Source organism: Ambystoma mexicanum, chromosome 8 (genome assembly GCF_040938575.1).
Source record: "Ambystoma mexicanum isolate Mex_15411 chromosome 8, UKY_AmexF1_1, whole genome shotgun sequence".
Classification (NCBI taxonomy): domain Eukaryota; kingdom Metazoa; phylum Chordata; class Amphibia; order Caudata; family Ambystomatidae; genus Ambystoma; species Ambystoma mexicanum.
The window spans coordinates 83,973,902-83,991,825 of NC_090929.1; the positions used below are offsets into that span (position 1 = coordinate 83,973,902).

At 43.9% G+C, this 17,924-nt stretch overlaps 1 protein-coding gene across 2 annotated transcripts in view; it reads left to right on the plus strand.

The window, feature by feature from the left end:
* ADAMTS13 (ADAM metallopeptidase with thrombospondin type 1 motif 13) overlaps nt 1-17,924 on the plus strand; it is a 447,185-nt gene that overhangs the window by 137,884 nt on the left and 291,377 nt on the right. For both annotated transcript variants that reach the window (XM_069609349.1, XM_069609350.1), the window contains exon 9: nt 4,671-4,805. In XM_069609349.1, the coding sequence (XP_069465450.1) occupies nt 4,671-4,805 (135 nt within the window). The remainder of the gene's footprint in view (nt 1-4,670; nt 4,806-17,924) is intronic.

Consider the following 17,924-nt stretch of genomic DNA (forward strand, 5'->3'; position numbering starts at 1 on the left):
TGACAGACTTGTAAAGGTTAACTTTGGGACTTTTTTTAGAACTATGACTGAGGACCTTTCTAGATGGGATTCACAGGAGATTTCATGGGTGGGGCGGAGTACAGGGGTCAAAATGCATATACTCCCCAGATTGTTGTATTACGCATCGGCCCTCCTGATTACTATTCCCAGAGCATCACATTAGACACTACAGTGGAACGTGATGCGATTCATTTGTGGGGGTGGTAAGCCTCGGGTTAGCAAGCATGTTCTTCACGCTAGGTACAGCAGAGATCTGGGTCTTCCGATTAGTCAGAATTATATAGCCGTGGCTAAACTCTCTAAGCTATCTTCCTGTAATGGGGACGAGGGGCCGCTCTCTGGGTGGGAATGGAGCAGGGCATGACAGAGCACCCCTTACGGGTTCCTCCACACATGGCTGCAGCAGACAGATCAAGCGTGGGGCTTCTTTTGTCCTCCACTAGGACCGCTTTATCTTTTTGGGATAAGGCGATCAGACAGCGAGGAGCCCAGGGTGGTCTGTGTCCCCTTTCCCTGGTTATTGGTAAACCCCGTTTTCCCCGGGTACGCAGTCTGGTACCTTTACGCAAGGAAGGAGGGGAGGCCTGGATCGGTTAGACCAGCTATATCGGGATGGTCCCCCTTGACATTCGAGGAGTGCAAGGCCACATTTCGTCTCCTTGAGAGTAGTTTAGGTACTGCCAACTCCATCATTGGATCACCAATCCGGAGACAAGCGTGGATGGAACGAGAACCCCTTTGGCTCTGTAACTTTCCTTGCAGGACAGATGTGTTTCTAAGAAAATCTCTAAGCGCTATAGACTACTAGACAAGACCGACTCTTCATCTAGGTTTGCTTATATGGACCAGTGGGAGCGGGATTTGGGTAGTTCCATGAATGAAGAGTCTTGGGGATGAATCTGGCAGAGGATTGTGACCTCATTGCGTTGCGTCACCAATAAAGAAAATGACTATACGGTGCTATATTGTTGGTACTTGTTTTGTACCTGACTTCATAAGTTTGACGCTGCGATATCGCCACTTTGTTTGAGGTGGTGAGGTCAGGAAGGGGACTATTTCCACATGTGATGGTCTTGTAGGACAGCTCAAGTCTTTTTGCGGGAGGTTATAGCCCTCATTTCGGGGATCACGGGCTCAGCCCTACCAATGGGCCCGGGGTAATACTCCTGGAGTATCGATCTACCCTCTGATTAGCCCGATAGCGACCTTGATCTCACAGCTGTTACATGTGGCCCGTATAGCTTTGGCTAAGTCCTGGAAGAACAAGGAGGGGCCACAGGTTAACATTTGGGGGTATATGATCTGGGAGATTGCAGCAGCTGAGAAGGTGGGTTTGTTGCTTCAGGATAAATATATTAGATGGTTTATAGTTTTTTTTCCAACAGTCACCATTTCCAAATACAAATATGTTGAATCAAAATTGTCGAAATGTTTTTTTTCGAATGCCTTTTTTAGAATGTTTTTTTTTTCAGGGGGATCCCCCCCCCAACACCCACGTTTTTGTTTTTTTTTTAAACATCTTTTTTTGGCCAACTAAACAAAACGAAACCCTTAAAAATAAAAAACAAGAAATTCGAAAAATAAATTTCGGCACTTTTGATTCGACATATTTGTATGTCGAAATTTCTTTTTCGACATAATGACCGGATACCATATTAGACATGTCACCACATGGCTTCCTTTGCACGAATTTCGTGCGAATTACCCTGCACGTTCAATCAAACCACAAATGTCGCATCATTTTTGTTTGATACAAGTCGTCTAGATCAAGGGCCCCCTGGTGGAGGAAGGGGTGGAGGAAGGGGTGGGGGAAGGGGGCGGGATTCTCAAATGTGGTATGAACTCCTCTCTAATTCTGACACGACATGTATCCCTATTATCGTGTTCCTCACTCTGTTTTTTGAGTTTTTGTTTCTTTGTTTTATGGTGAAGCCTTTAAAAAAATAATTGGGAGTCACCGATCTTGTATTTTTGGGATTTGCAATCTCAGCCTATCCAAGTAAATCCTATTATAGAGACACTTTTAAAAGGCGAGGATGCTTGCAGTGCAAATGGCGAAGATCAATGCCAAATTTGAGAAGTTCTCACTGGCCCCAGTATTGGTAAGGTGGTTCCAAAGCTCTTGTATGTCCTAGAGGTACTTCCCACCTGGTTGACGGAGGAATTGGATTATTATGAAGTCTTGCTCTGGATGTGGGCACTTTATTTTATGCCGAAGTGTGCCCCCCTAATTGCTATTCAACACGAGTTAGGCCTGCAATCACTCCAAAGTAGGGTAGTTTGGAAGCAGCTGGCCCGATATCAGAAGATTTTGAATGCTTCATCTGATACTATGTATGCGGTCGGCCCCTATGGGATTGCGCAGTAAAAGATGTTATGGGTTATTGTCAAGCCCAGTTTAGAGGCATGGACAAGTCCAGCAACACCTTTAGCCTGATTCATGGAATTATTTGCGTGAAAAAAGCAGATTTGCGCGCCTTTCTGCCTGAAAATCCCCATACTTCAAACAGGGATTTTCGGGCAGAAAGGCGCGCAAATCTGCGTTTTTTCTCGCTAATAATTCCATGAATCGGGCTGTTTGATTTCAAGTCCAGCTAAAGGTTAAGGTGCATGGGATGCTAAATGTGATGAGATTGGATAAGAGCAGGGGAGACCTTGGGAGGCCTTACTCTCTACGCACACTTAAGATATGACTCTAAGAGAGCGGCCGTTGGGGAGTCCTATTTCCTCAAGCATCCTGATAAAAACTACAGAGATGATTTTATGAGGTTTTGCTTCAATGTATTATGGACAAAAGAAATTGTATGCATTCGAAGTGAGGTCCCCAATGACCTGTCCTTTTGTGGGTATTGTGGAAACTTGAAGGAAAGGGAGAATTTAAAACTATTCTGCCCCCCTTTTGTTGTCTCAGTGCATTGCTTTTTTGGGCTAATGTGTAAATAGTTTGGCCTCTGTGGACTCAGAAAATGTGTGGCTGAATATCCCGGGGGCTGATCGGTTGCCCTGCCACTTGCTGTAGTAACATTTTTAAAGGGATTCGATTTGTATAAATGAAAAGGTAGATATATTTATTTCCTTTCCTTCTTTCTTGTTTTATTTTTCTTTTATGGAGATTAATTGTTTGATGTTTGTTAAATATGTCAAACCTTAAAGGATAAATGGTTCTCTTTTTAACCAATAAAAAAATATATGTTTATTATTACTCAATTATTGTTATGATAGGTTATTTATAACGTGCTTAATACCCAGAGATTTCTAAGCGCGGACCCGGGGATCGAACCTGTGTTGCTCCGTGTCGTCTTGCTTCCAAGGCGAGCACGTTGCCCCTGAGCTATCCTCCCAAAGATTGTCTTGAGTTATGATGTATTTGAGATAAGATTCCTCTTTTAATTGGAACGATTTTGTAGTGTATCTTGAAAGTGTTGTATTGTACACTGTTGTAATATTGTAAAGGTTTATTTCAAACCATAAACAATAAAAAAAAAGTGTCAATGCCCATGGACACAGAGTTCCGCTGCAAAGTGAGTTTCAGTCTCTGTCTCCTCTTGTATGCCTTACTTGTAATCATGGGTTTTTGATTCAGGACAGTGTGCCCTACTACTTCTACTGGCACCCCTATGGGCAGGCACTGCCTTCATTAAAAAGATTAAACATGATTGCTTAGGCAACTGGTGTTGGGAAACAGATCAGTGTGTTACAAGACTTCTGCTAAGACCTTGTGCCCCAGGTTCAAATTCAAGGAGGTCCACACAAGGCTTTCGTCTTTTATTGAATCAACAAAATGAGTACTACTGAATCTGGGTAAATGTGACATGTTTCACAACATTTGGCCTTAGCTCACAACACAACCAGTGCTTCAGTAAGCACCGAAGAGACGTATTATTTATCAACCCAATTATGTGCCTGAAGAAGTACAACAGACACATTGGGGCTCATTACGGGTCCAGTGGAAACCGTGGGTTGCTGCCAGACCCGTGAATATTTACCAGCGCCTGACTTCCCGGTGCCACCGGGAGATTACAACTCTAGCGGCCTGGAAATTCAGGCACTGGTAAATAAGCCCCCATAGGACTCTACGGGAATGGGGACACGGAAGCACCAGCACCGTTGCTAATGGTGCTTCCGTGACCAGTCTGCCTACCATGGCCGCGGTGCCCGGCAGGGGCAGACCTGTAATATGCCGTTCCCTGAAACAACGGTGTTAATACGTTTACCGGCACCCTTGTTTCCAGACCGGCAGAGTCAGAATGAGGCCCATTGTCCTTTTAACTCACCCACTTGAGCGCTACATGGTGTCAGCTGGAAGGTACAGCTCTAAAGCTCAGAATGTGTCCAGGTTAACCTTGCTCCGTGCAGCAGCTGATTGAAGTTGGGTCCGATAGTGCTTGTTTGCAAGCAATAGGTACCTTTTCTATATGTATTTTATTACCCTCCAGGCTTTGTTCCTTTGCACTGTGAGTGGTCATTCTATCATTCCAGTCTATTATGGTCAACACATTTAGCGGATTCCAAGGTTATTGATCCAATGGAACTAGCAAAGATAGGGGCTGGGCCACAATGTATAAAATAAGGCTGGAAGTTCAAGTTTGGATAGCTTAGGTTTTCACGATGTGCAAGGGCTGACTGTGACTTTATTTCTCTAACTACAGTTTTGGAGTGAACCATGACGGCGTGGGCAATGCATGCAGTGGGAGCGGCAGCATCATGGCCTCCGAGGGGAGCCACAACAGCGTCGACCTCACCTGGTCCCGGTGCAGCCGTGAGCAATTCCACAGTTTTGTCAGGTATAAGGAGCCACCTGGCACCACCAATGTCATAGTTATACCCTCTCTACGTTTGTCTTATGCGTCCTCCTTTATCACCTCTCTTAAGAAATATCTGCACTATCCAAGGTGATATTTGCTTGGGATATCTGCACTCTCACAAATGACATATATACCTTTCTGCCATAATAGTTGTACTTTCAAATGTGATATCAGAACTCTCTGATGTGCTAGTTGTACTTTGGAATGGGAGAGTTGCACTCTCTAATATGATTCAATCATTCCCTTTTTTTTCTATCTGCACTCTTTTGTGCCATCATCCTCCTTTCTGGTGATTTCTGTAGTTGTCTGATATTTATGGCCTCATGTTATATTGGAAGTGTTATGTCTTATCTATAACGATAGGGGTGCACTATCAGTTTATGTCTGTGTTCTCTCTCATGTAATGTTACAGTCCTTTGATTCCTTATTTGTTCTTTATATTTAAAGTGTGCCACAAGCAAACAAGTCACTTCTGTCTCCGAAATTATAGGTCTACTGTCTCACTTGTATAATGTTTGCTCTCACTGACACTGTGATATCTCCAATCCCTGAGATGATTTCCCCTCTCTCTTTAAAGTGGTATCTCCACTGTTTCTGACATCCTATCTGTAAAGGCTGGAGGAGGGTTATCTGTACTCCTGCTCTCTATATGGCAGCGTAGAAGCAAACAGCACCCCAATCAAGATTCTCTATTGTTGGTAGCAATGGACGAGCAATCAAGGCTTAGCTCTCAGGAGGTCATGCGGGCTGGTTCTTAAGTACAGTGATATGATATGATATGGCATTTATAATGCGCCTATACACAAGTGTTTCAAGGCGCGGCAGTGTAGTCCCCAAGCCCCCAACAAACGAATGTCCACACACTATGTTAGTGATAACACAGTTCTTTATATAAATAAGGTTCAGTATATATACACACTCAATAACACCCTTTGTACTTCGGCAATATTAATAAATCTACAATGTCTATGTGGTACCACAGTTCACCCTTGATCCCATTAAAATGCACCAACTGCTGACAGTCTCAATGGCATACAAATCAAATAGTAAAGTGAATCAACAATAGACATGGGGAGGAAAGCATGTTGGGTTAAACAAATGGCAGAATACTGAGTCCCTACCACCAGACACAGTTCTGTATGAGGATCCCCCACCTGGGCAACCTGTAAATAATGTGTATCCACAACCCTAGTCTATATATGTTTAAAATAGTCTTGTTTCCTGTCACAAATGTTCCACTACCCCAATTTACCTGGTTTAGCAGAGTTCTTCAATGGGCCATCAATGGATCCCTCTTGAGTGAACTCTCTTTAAGGTAGGAGCCACCGGTCGTCGAGATTCCTCAAAGAAAGGTGAACAATGTTGTTGAGGCAGCAGCTTCGGTCTTTGCGCTGCTGGTCGACGATTGGTCGTGGACGTCTTGCGAAGGGGGGGCATGCGGTACACCTCGATGATGACTGTTCGTTACTGCAAAGCAGAATCAATGAAGAATGTAGGCCCAGCAAGGGTGTCGGGTCGTCGGCCCTGACGTTGACGATCGGGACTCGACCATGGCTGGCTTTCGGATCTTCATCAGCCTTTTTGTGGACTCCAGGTGGCAGGAAACCCACCAGCGGATTCTCCTCAGCGTGTCAGCGACCTCGACTTTCTCCGGCGGGATAAAGCGGTCGACGGTGATGAGCAAGGTAGTCCTTGATTTCAAAGTGTCTTAGGCAATGGAGAGTTGCGGCTCTGGTTGACGAGGTTACAGTAGTCCTCTGAACCTCGGTCAACGGTGATGGTCGTCGATGGCCTCGATGTCCTGGTGCTCTACTTCAGGATTCCTCAGCAGTCCCCGTCTACAGTCGGCAGCCTTTCGAGGACTGACTTCGAGGGAGCCTTGGTGTAGAGAGGAGCTGGTGCACGAAATTCCCTTGTAGCTCGAGAAGATGTCTCCTAGCCAGGTCCTCTCTTGGATCAGTTCTTGGAAACACAACAGCTTTCGGATTGTGTTGAAGGAAAGCAGCAGCAAAGCTTTCTTCTTCCAGCTGGGCTTCAAGGTTAAGCATCAAGTTTCGACTTCAGCTTCTGAACATTTCCAGTCAGTGAGAGGTCCCCAGATATACTGTTCGGTTTCTCATTCACTCTGCTGAGTCACGCTCAGGCAACCAATCATTCAGAAGGGCATTCAGGCAGGCAGGCAATCAGGGACACAGTGCATTCAGGCCATTCTTCTCCATCCAGACACTCACAAGACGGAATGTGGATTGGGACCAGCACCCAGTCTTTCAGCACACCACACTGCATTCATGTTGGTTTCGGGCAGGGGTGTCTCATTAATTGTGTCACACACTAGAAACCAGGCACCCATAACATAAAATGTATATTGGTCACACACTCCATTCACCCAGGTCCCACCCTAAGGACGTACTCACAACATACAGTCAATGGGAAGGCTCCAGCCAGTGTGGGCTGGATTGCCCCACAATACCATATGTGGAACTTCCACCCAACAGCCAGTCAGGGGAAGGGACAGAGTCAGGGCTTCCCATGACTTTGAGAAAGCAAGGTAACGGGCAATAGAAAGCAAGAGGCCAAAGGGGCCATCTTGTCTTGTATCAGGAATCAACTGATTCCAATGGCAGGGCCTGGGTATCCCAAAATGGAGGATACTCAGAGCACCTGTCAAATTCAGCATGGAGCTGCCACCAGCCCATACCCTGCTCTGTTGGCCATGCAGAGATGCCCAAAAACATACAACATACACTAAGGGTACAGGGTTGCCCACCCATGGGTGCCATAAGGGCATCATAAGGGTCTGTTCACCACAACCAAAAAGTGGAAGAGCTGCACTGCCATGAGTCCCACATGGACTCATGTGCAGAAAACAACACAGAACACACATGAAAAAGGAGTACAGGACAAGGACATGGAGGCCGTGTCCCTCCAATGCATTTCCAGCATCACACTATCTCCATTCAATGTATTGATATATGCAGTCTTCATGAAGATATATTGGAACTCTTTCTGACGTTATAGCGACCTCTCACTGGTTTGATAGCTCCACCTTTGTGGGCAAGATACTGTGCTCCTTTTATATTTGTATCTCCTTTCTGTGATGAATCAGAGATGATTTCCCAATAAAGCTTGACCTGGGTTCCTTCTCATGTGGCCAGGGAATGGCAGATGCTTTCTGAGCCTGACCCTGGTGGTGGTGTTCTGCGGGAGGATCACATGCGGGGGGGGGGGCAGGTCAGGAAGAATGGGAACCCCACTTTTTTAACTTTCCCTTACACCCCACCCTTCTAATGGCTTATTGTAAAATAGAAGCTGCCAGAAAAGTTGATTTTGACATTGTGGACTCCTGGTCCCACAATTCCTAAAGTACTTGGACAAAGAAGAGGGCTACAAAGGCACGAAACTGCAAAGTGCAGTTAATTAGTGAAAATGACCCACACCTGAGGCAGAATGGGAGGCTTAAAAGGCCCCTTCCGGTGCAGGCCATGAGAAAGGAGTAGAAGACTAGCAGCATTAGGTCGAGTAGCTGTGGTCTCTCCACGTTGCAGCCAAAGCAGAAACTGGAGGAGATCAGAGACGCCGGGACCATTTTCAGACCTCAACCAGTTTCTGGTCCTGAGAGGTTCTCTTCCTCTAGGAATTCTAATGGCAGAGGTTGCACAGCGGGAAGCATACACTTTGAAAGTTTTCCCCCAGCTGAGGCGGTCTCCTGTGGTAGGTGAGCACCAGAAAGCCTCTGGAACAGAGAACACTCCATTTGCAAGTGGTGTCGGCCGTGGGAAGCCTAAAGAAGGAGGTTGCCGGACTTTGCGAAGAAGCAGAATCAGAAGACCTGGATTCAGTGTAGGGAGCGGACACGAACGCCTGACCGGTTAGTTCACTATGATATTGTGAGCCCGGAGCCCTCCGTAATCGCCCGCTTGCCTATCCTGCGTGCCCTTCGCCTAAACCTTTTGTGAAGAAAGTGCAGGGGCAAAACCAAACATATTTCGAATACCGAACTGAAGTAAAGCTAAACACTAAACCATTTAAAAAACAAACTGATCTAAAGAGGAGGAGGTGGCAGAATTTGACAAACTGACCAGAAAGATATGGTTGTATGGGACAAAATAAAATCCAACAAGAGAGGGCGAGAGTTAAAGAAACCAATACAAACAACTATTGTCAAAGACAAAAGAAGTCAGTTCACAAATCTAATGTTTGCAAAACCTGTTGCCCACATGTAAAGAAGCTGATAAGAGAAACTGGCTTAAACCCACATTGCTGAAGCCAAAGAAGTGTTAAAGTGAGACAGAATCATGGTCAGCCTTCAGTTAACGTGGAAGTGGGGGAAAAAGAGTGGCAGAAGGGCTGCCCTTCTGATAAAAGGCACTTAGAGGGAGGGGAGCATAATCTGCTTTGTTTGTGACAATCACAGAGGTGTAACAAACAGCACCAATGTGGTTCATGTTTCCCCAGAAGAAATTCTTAAACTTGATATTGTGAAGCAAGAGACATTGCTAAATGGTTGCAAATGAACCTCTACCACAGAAGTACTGATAGTCAATAGTTTATTCTGGCCTGGCAGGAGAGTACACCAGGTCAGAGAACTTTGTAACAGTGTGTTCTGTTCTGGCAGGATAGTACACCAGAGCAGAGAACTTTGTATTAGTAGGTCTGGCAGGTGAGTGGATCAGGTGGAAGTTGATGAAGTACTGTGGTGTGGTGGTGAAAAGTCATAAAGAAGAAGTGGTAGAACCACTAAGATGTCTTTTTGAAATATTACAGAAACATCCTGACAAAAATGCATTGCTTTCAGCAAGTGTTGTGTAAATTACTGCAGAATTATCTCGCATTGTCTAAGCAAGTGTTATACGAACTGTTGCAGAATAATCCTGACACAGACATTTTCTGTTGGTACTAATGAACTAAAAAAGTGTTTGTGGCTTATAAGAAGATGTTTTTTTGAGTTATTTGTGTCACAAGGGGAAGGAAGAAAATAATTCTGAAGTATTGGAACTTTTTTTGCCAAAGTGGAATCAAAAGAACTGCGTTGGAACTTTGTTACAAGACAGGATTCCCTTATTCTTTTGGAACTGCTAAACAGAATCCTCCTTGAATCTGGGGAGGGGCATTCACCCAGATTATAAGGAGAGTTATCCTTATGCAAACTTAACTGTTATATTTGTTAGGTTTTGAAACTGCCATATATTTCCTTGTTGAGTTGTTGTATGTACAAGTGTGAGGGACAGAAAACATTTGTTAGAGTGTTTCCTTTTGTTCATTTTAGGCAAGAGAAATCCTTGGAAGGTTAGGTTTAGTGAGGCGTTTATCCAACCTTTTGAGTTGATAAAATGGCATCTTTTGAAAAATCTCCACAAGGTTACCTGCCTCACATTTCTGACCCCTCACGTTTCCCTCAGACATGGTGTTACGCTCTCCCTATCATGATATTTGTATACTCCCTAATATGTTGACAGTCTTTCAGGAGATATTTTGGAATTCTCATATTTAAATCTTTGCTGAGATTTGCCTGCGCTCTCTGTGACATCATCTCTATCCCCTCTGATTTGACAGCTCGGTCTTTTATATGGGAATGCTCCATTCCTCGCTAGAGTGCTATGTTAGGGAGAATTATCATGGTCCATGTAAATCAATGTGGATGATAATGGTGAGATTAATAATGGGATCTACTTGCGTAACGATCCAATTTACCTGGCTCCTCTTAATGTGAACTGGCCTGATGGTTTTATTGTTTCTCCTCTGCTATCTATGCTTCCGACTACTATTATTTCTCACCCTAGTCTAAGGTGTCTTCTTGTTAATGCACGATCTGCGGCTGCTCACCGCGATGACATCTTTTCTGTTCCTGACGAGCTTGCCCCTGATGTGTTATGCATCACTGAGACATGGTTCAATGCTGCGTCGGGGCCAGATATTGTCCAAATGCTGCCTGCCCAATATGATATTCTTTTATAGGATTGTCCTACTCCTAGCGTGGGAGGGGGTGGTGCCTTTTGTGTTTAAAACAAAACGCTGAGCTGCTCCATCATTGACTTTAATCATAAACTTACCTGTGAACTACTTTTGACAAGAATTCAAGTCTCTTCTGTGCAATCTTTGCATTTTCTTATTGTGGATCGCCCCCCCTTTGCTACGCAACCAATTGCTTTCTCAACAGCTTTACACAACTGATGGCTGATCTGTCTTTGATTCACCCTAGAATAACTGTTCTGGGTGACTTTAATCTCCACCCCAATAATCCCTCTGATCAACAAGCTGCTAAATGTTTCTTGTCTCTTATGGACTGCGGCCTGCATCTAAAAAACCACAGACCTACTCATGTGGCTGGTAATCAGCTTGACCTTATTTTCGAAGTTATTTCCGATCTTAAAGGAGAGTTCCGGGACTTTTTTTTTATTGTCCCTACGGTTCGGCCATGTGTTTTTAAGCATAACTCGGTAGATCGTAGAAAACTTTCCTATGGACCTTACCCGACTTTTCGTCCATTAACGCACTCGAAATCAGCCGCCATTTTCTGATAATCCTATCACTTGCCGCATCGCCCTGGCTCACCTGCTTTTGCGGCACTAAATCAAATCCCCCGCCCCTGAAACAGACTTTATCAAAACATTCATATTCCCCGCCTCTATCCGTGACGTGACTGTGCTGCGTAGGCAAACGCACCCAGGCGTCTTCTACGCGACTCCACACAGAACCCGGAAATCAACACAGATCAGCTCACACAACACAGCGCGCCACAATTCGCAATATGAAACTGTACTTTTAAATCAAACCGCAAGATTGTAAATTTGGTAAAGTACATTTATTGGACATCAAATGTTTAGAGAATATTCAGCGATTTTCATTTTTATTTGCTCTCAATCCAAAATAGTTCGTCTTTGTCAGGCTGAGATCCTGGTGTCTGCAGAAGCTGCTGAGCCCCCGACAATCCACCCAAAATGTGGCACTCTGAGCTGATACTATAAACTGCTCAGTTTACCTCACTTCCAGGGGAAAGGGGGAAGGGACAAATTAACAAACACCAGGCTGGAAGCTAAGACTAGCTGGTTCTTCACCTGGAACTTCTCTACAATATGCCCAGAGAAGTGATAAGCTGACTAGACTTCCTTACTAGTTGACTTGAATCTCAACGATCATTCAGCCTTCTTAGTAGGTCCATGAATGTGAAATTAACTTTGCAGGTAATCTTCTTTAAACTCAAGAAGCTTGAACAAAGTCTTAAGTTCATTAAAAGTAAATGGAAGTTCTAGTGTTTCTGGAAAGTATTTATATTTCTTCTTATAAATTTCTTTTTAGAGTGTCTTTACTTAAATTAACAGTTCTTGAAACTTGCGTCAAAAATCTCACGTAGAAATCTCTTGAACTCGCATAGGGATCCAAACTGAGTGAAGTTCGTTGAAGCGCTGTAGATTAAACCACAGAAAAAATCCACACGCGATTAAACGAAAGCACGAACACGCGCTGAAATTCAACCGCGGGTAAAAATCCACACGCGCTTAGTCCAGGATGCGAACACACGCGCTGACGACAAACCGCGGGTAAAAATCCACACGCGCTTAGTCCAAGATGCGAACCCACGCGCTGACGACAAACCGCGGGTAAAAATCCACACGCGCTTAGTCCAATATGCGAGCACACGCGCTGACGACAAACCGCGGGTAAAAATCCACACGCGCTTAATCCAATATGCGAGCACACGCGCTGACGGCAAACCGCGGGTAAAAATCCACACGCGCTTAATACAATATGCGAGCACACGCGCTGAGGTTCAACCGCGGGTAAAAAACACACGCACAAGAGTATCAAGCGACACCAAAGAGCTCGCGCAAGATACTCAAGCGAAGTCTCTCACGCGCAGGCTTCTGTTAACGGAAAAACCACGCGCTTGATAGAAAACGTAGCGTAACAAAGCCAAACATGCGACAGCAATAAAGTTCTTAGTAAATATTTTTCATATGAACTTGAAAATCAGATCAAATCTTCTACAATGACATTATAGAAAGAGTCTTGAGTTTTAAAAGGACTTATCTTGTGGAGAGTCTTTGAAACCTTTCTTTTTTCTTGGATAACTCGAAATCTTCTTACTCCTGTTCAGTGCCAAAATGAATCTCCGCAAGATTCCTGTTTGCTTTTTCAAATAAGCCGCTCGACCGCTTGAAACTTGAAACCCCTGAACAAGTTAAGCAGGAGCAGCTTAATACGCGACCTCTCAGCTGGGCAAAGACGATGAAAGGCAGTTTAGAATGTTCATTGTCTTCCCTATAAACAATCACCAGCCAATCAGAACTTAGACTGAGGACCTCCATCTTGGCTTGGGGCATTCTCCATAGACTGTAATGAATGTTAAGGGCAAAATTGTCTGTTTTAAAATTAAACTCATAATAACTTCCAAAAACCTTTCTATACTAATTTTCCTCAGACCTAATGTTTCAGATTATGTCACTGTATCCTAACAGTACCTGACAGTCTTGAGGCAAGCGATGTTCGTGTGCAGTACACAGGGTGTTGGTTTACGATAAAATAAGCTCTTCGGTCGCACTGATAATCGCATGGCTGTTCCAACAACGAGGCACTAGGCCACCACAACGGTCTGTATGTTGCATCTAGCCGTTAGTACCGCGTAAGGGCATACTTGTACTTGGCGATCGTCCCATAAAATGGTCAGGGTGGTAACGTTGTTCACGCGGAGAAGCAACTGGCGGTTGAAAAAGCCGTCCGCCGGTGTCTGGTACTCGTGACACAGACAATAATGGGTGAAGTACCTGTTTGAAAAACATAAAAAATTAAATTAGTCTCACCATCAGATCTTTATTAAAATTATTCATTTTATATATTCGGTCTGGAAATTATTTCATAGCTAGGACAGTGCAACTGGGTTTTAAACGTCAAGGGAGGGCTGTAGGATACTGAGACAGTCCCTCAGTGCAGGGGTTGACAGGGAGTGCAGGTGGAGAGTGGAAGGGCCCAGGACCGAGATCGCAGACAGTGGACCAGTTGTAGCAGGGGAGAGGGAGAGAGAAAGCAGAAGCAAAGGTTTTGAGGTGCTTCCGTAAAAGGAGACGGTTCTCCCCAAGATAGTGCGCGGTACAAAACAATATGCCACATAGAACGAACAAGTACAACTTAACCCGTCTTTAAAGCTACTGTATAGTAATTAAATTGCGGTATAAACTCATCTAAAGAGTTACTTACATTATATTTGCATTTTCCATTGTGTCTGTGCGTAGGGCAGCCCCGAAATAACACTCCTTCTATGCCGACGTTATTTCTTCTAATGAACGAACATGAAATGGCTTTCGTTTCTGAAATTATATTCATTATCGTTTCTTACGTGGTCCCGGCCTGTCAAGGTCAAATAACAATAGAACCTTATACTGAGTCGTGGGCCATTCTGGCACCCGAGAAAAAATCAAAGCAGCTGACCTTCACTTTGAACGAGCACACATTCCTAGTTAGCTTCATTCAGTGTAAGGCATTCTCACAGGACTTGAAATTTACACTCCATCTTTGCATTTTGTCTGCGTGCTTTGCAGCCCCACAGAACCATAAATACGGAGACATTCTATATTTTTTGAAAAATGATTTATATTACTGTTTGGTTTAATTTAATGCGCAAATGAACAAGGTTGGATAGATACACATATTCAATGGGCCTGCGACATGAGGAGACTCGAGAGAACAGACAATCAAATTACAATCATTTAAACCGTGATGTGTATTTCTCAATGAGTTCTTCTTTAGGTGGACATGGAACAGAGGCAATGTTGGGTGGCAATGCAGTTGTCCCCTGCACAGGTTCGTTCACAACTCCATTTATGTGCCTATCTAGGACGTCAACAATAAGTTTCTCAATAAACTCATATTGCATATCCTCAAACACTGGTTTGATCACCCATTGTTTACTTCTTTTAGTGAAGGCCTTATTGTAGCGAAGCGTCCCTAAAGTTCCGGTCGTCCTACTTTGTTGACGGCCAACATTATGGTTATGTGCCAAGACCGCTAAAAGAGTCCGATTTATCATGCCCTCCATGCCAAAATGCAATCGTTTTGGCCTGTACTTTAGGCACATATTGTGGAACACCTCCAAATCTCCTGTGTGGCAGAATTCCGTGAGTCCCCTCAAAGCTTTTGTTATAGTTTTATCAAATACAATCTTTTCAATGGCTTTGTGAGTGGGTGATGAAGGAATCAACCACTTCTTCTTCCGTGCCTCCTCTGTGGACAAATGGCCATGTTCACAATTGTGGAAATGTTGGTCCGTGTTCCATCGGTGAACGTTTGTACAGTGTGGCATTACTGACCGCCATTTTTCCAGTAGAATTTCCAACGACCCTCCACATGTTTTTGAGCTCCACCAAAGATGGTTGCTGATTGACTTGGACCACTGTGAAATACCTTGCAATTCTTTTTTTTTACCTGCAGCCGACAATTTTTTATTGATTGATTTTGCAAGATGCCAAACGTCAAATTGGTGATTTATATTTTTGTACTGTTCTCTCATTGTCTTGGCAATTGAAACGTGTCTGTCCGTGGCTATCAGGTCGATCACCATTCCCCGCGATTGTAGTTCTTGCAATGATGCTACAAAGCCAACTTTCTCCATGGCCACTGAGGATGTACTTTGTGACACCTGCACGACCACCGAACTCACAATTTTCTTACTTTCCATGTCCTGAAAGTGGTAGGTGCAGTACTTGGCTGAAAATCCTGGGCTGTCGCACTGTCCATCACCGGCTAGCCTGAACCGTTTGCCCGCGAATGTACTATCAATAGACATTTTTTCCATTCTCCAAGCTTCGCTAATGGCTGGAAATAGATAATCGGTTTGGTATTTGTAGAACTGAGTTTTCGCAATGAAATGGATTCCCACAAACTGAAAGAAAGACTCTAATTTTTTAAAACTTGAACCACTAAAAAGTGCAGCCGCTGCACAAAGTAGATTGCCTGCTGGCAGTTGTCCCAGCATAGGTTGTGCAGACCATGTGAAAGGATGATATTTTGTACAGGTGGCATGTATTTTTAGGTTAGTGCCTCGAATTGCACGAGTCACATTAATCAATGGCTCCCCACATACTTCCCCACCTACCAAATGCCCACATTTAATCCGAATAATAATATCAATCAAACAACTATCGAATACAATGAATTTGGCCTCTTTCCTTATACTGTCACTCTGCATCCCAGCTGGTTCGGCCTGTAACGTTGAGGACATGTCACTCACATGAAAGGTAGAATCTCTGATATCGTCTTCCGCTATGTTCAGTGATATTGATGGTGTTTCATTGTCGTCTACTTCATTCTCTTCCATTGCAACATCTGTTCCTTCTCCAGCGATGGGTGAATAAAACAATTTCTTCAACTTTCTCGCGGTCTTAGTTTTTGCGGGTGTGGATTCTGTGAATTGATCTCCGACTGCATCCGAACTACCAGGAGGACATTCACTATCAATGGCTGGTGGTGGTATAGCTCCGTTGTCAATCACTTCATATTCTTCCCATTGGCACGATGCTTCTCCAGTCTCAAGTCCCTGCCAAAAGGTTTGACAAGCAACATCTCTTGTTCGCTTCACTGTCTATGTAGATCTAGTTCGTACACCAACTCGCAACTAGAGGACAGATTGGAAAAGGGGTGTTCAGTTTAAACACAACTTACAGTATTGAACTATTAACAGTGAAAAACAACATAATATAGTGACCAGGACACTAACCTTCTTTTGCTTTCTTTTCTTTGAAACTTTCTTGCCTCGAACTTCAACATCAGGACGCTGTTGCTCCGACTCGTGTGTGCATGTCTCCACTTCCTCTTGCGCTGCAACGACTATGTTTTCCTGATAAGCACATCCATCACGCACTGACGCTCCATCGACTCCCTGAAACATAGAACTTTCATTAGTATGTATAATAATATTGAAAACACAAAATGTACTTGGGGACCAATACCCACGTACATCTCAATAGCAAAACACGAATGAACGCTTTGTGTAGAACATTCAAACGACAATTATTCACGCATTGTTGATCTAGTTAGATGGAACTGTCAAGATCCATACCTCGGGCTCCTCATAGACTTCCATTGATGATATTATTGAAGATGATGCTTCAGTGACTCCCTGAAACACAGTAATTGCATTAGTATGGTTTTCTATTTTGATAAAAAGAACAGAAAGTTTGTGCAGGCGTGAACGGCTCATCGAAATAGACCTGCACAAATGATCAGTTGTCTAAAATAAATAATGGATATCTAAATATGATTCGATTTGCTCGATCGTTGGAAGTGTCACCACCCAGAATTCTGCATCAACTACTAGGGGTGATGTTCTTGTAGAAGAAGCTCCGTCATCTCCCTGAAACATAGTACTTGCGTTAATAAAGAAGGAAGTATAGCGGATGTAATCAAGTCATATGATCTCGCTTGATCGAGCTGTCAGTATCCATACCTCGAAATGCATAAGAACATCAAGGGACGATGTGACTGCGGTGCACACTTCTGCAAGCTGTTGCGCCGACCCGTAACTGCACGCTCCCCCTTCTTCTTGGACTAATGCTCCATCGACTCCCTGAAACATAGGACTTTCATTAGTAATGAACACAATATTGAAAAAAGAAGACACATAGGAGGGCGACGACAGAAGGACATATCAATGGCTAAAAACGAAAGAAACATTGTGTGTAACAATCACGCTACAAGAATGCAAGATCTGATGATCTCCATCGATGGAACTGTCCTGAAACGTACCTCGAGCATCTGAGTGACATCAACGGTAGTCGTCAATACGTTGGACTCCTCAGCATCTCCCTGAAAGACAGTACTTGAATTATTTTGGATAACAATAATTATAACTGAAAGCAAAGACTAGAGGACGAGTACAAGGGTGTACCATTAGGTAAAATAATTACACGATAAATTAAAACTATTGATATACATGCCTAAAACAAGTCAGTGGCAGAATAGCCAAGTAAGATTACCCGATAGGCGCTTGAAGTGGCTGATGACTGCAATAACGACACGGATGGAGAATCTTCCGCCTTCATATTGAGTGGATACATAAATGGGGAAATTATTGTTAGCTAATGCTACACACTACCGCAAGGCCGAGAG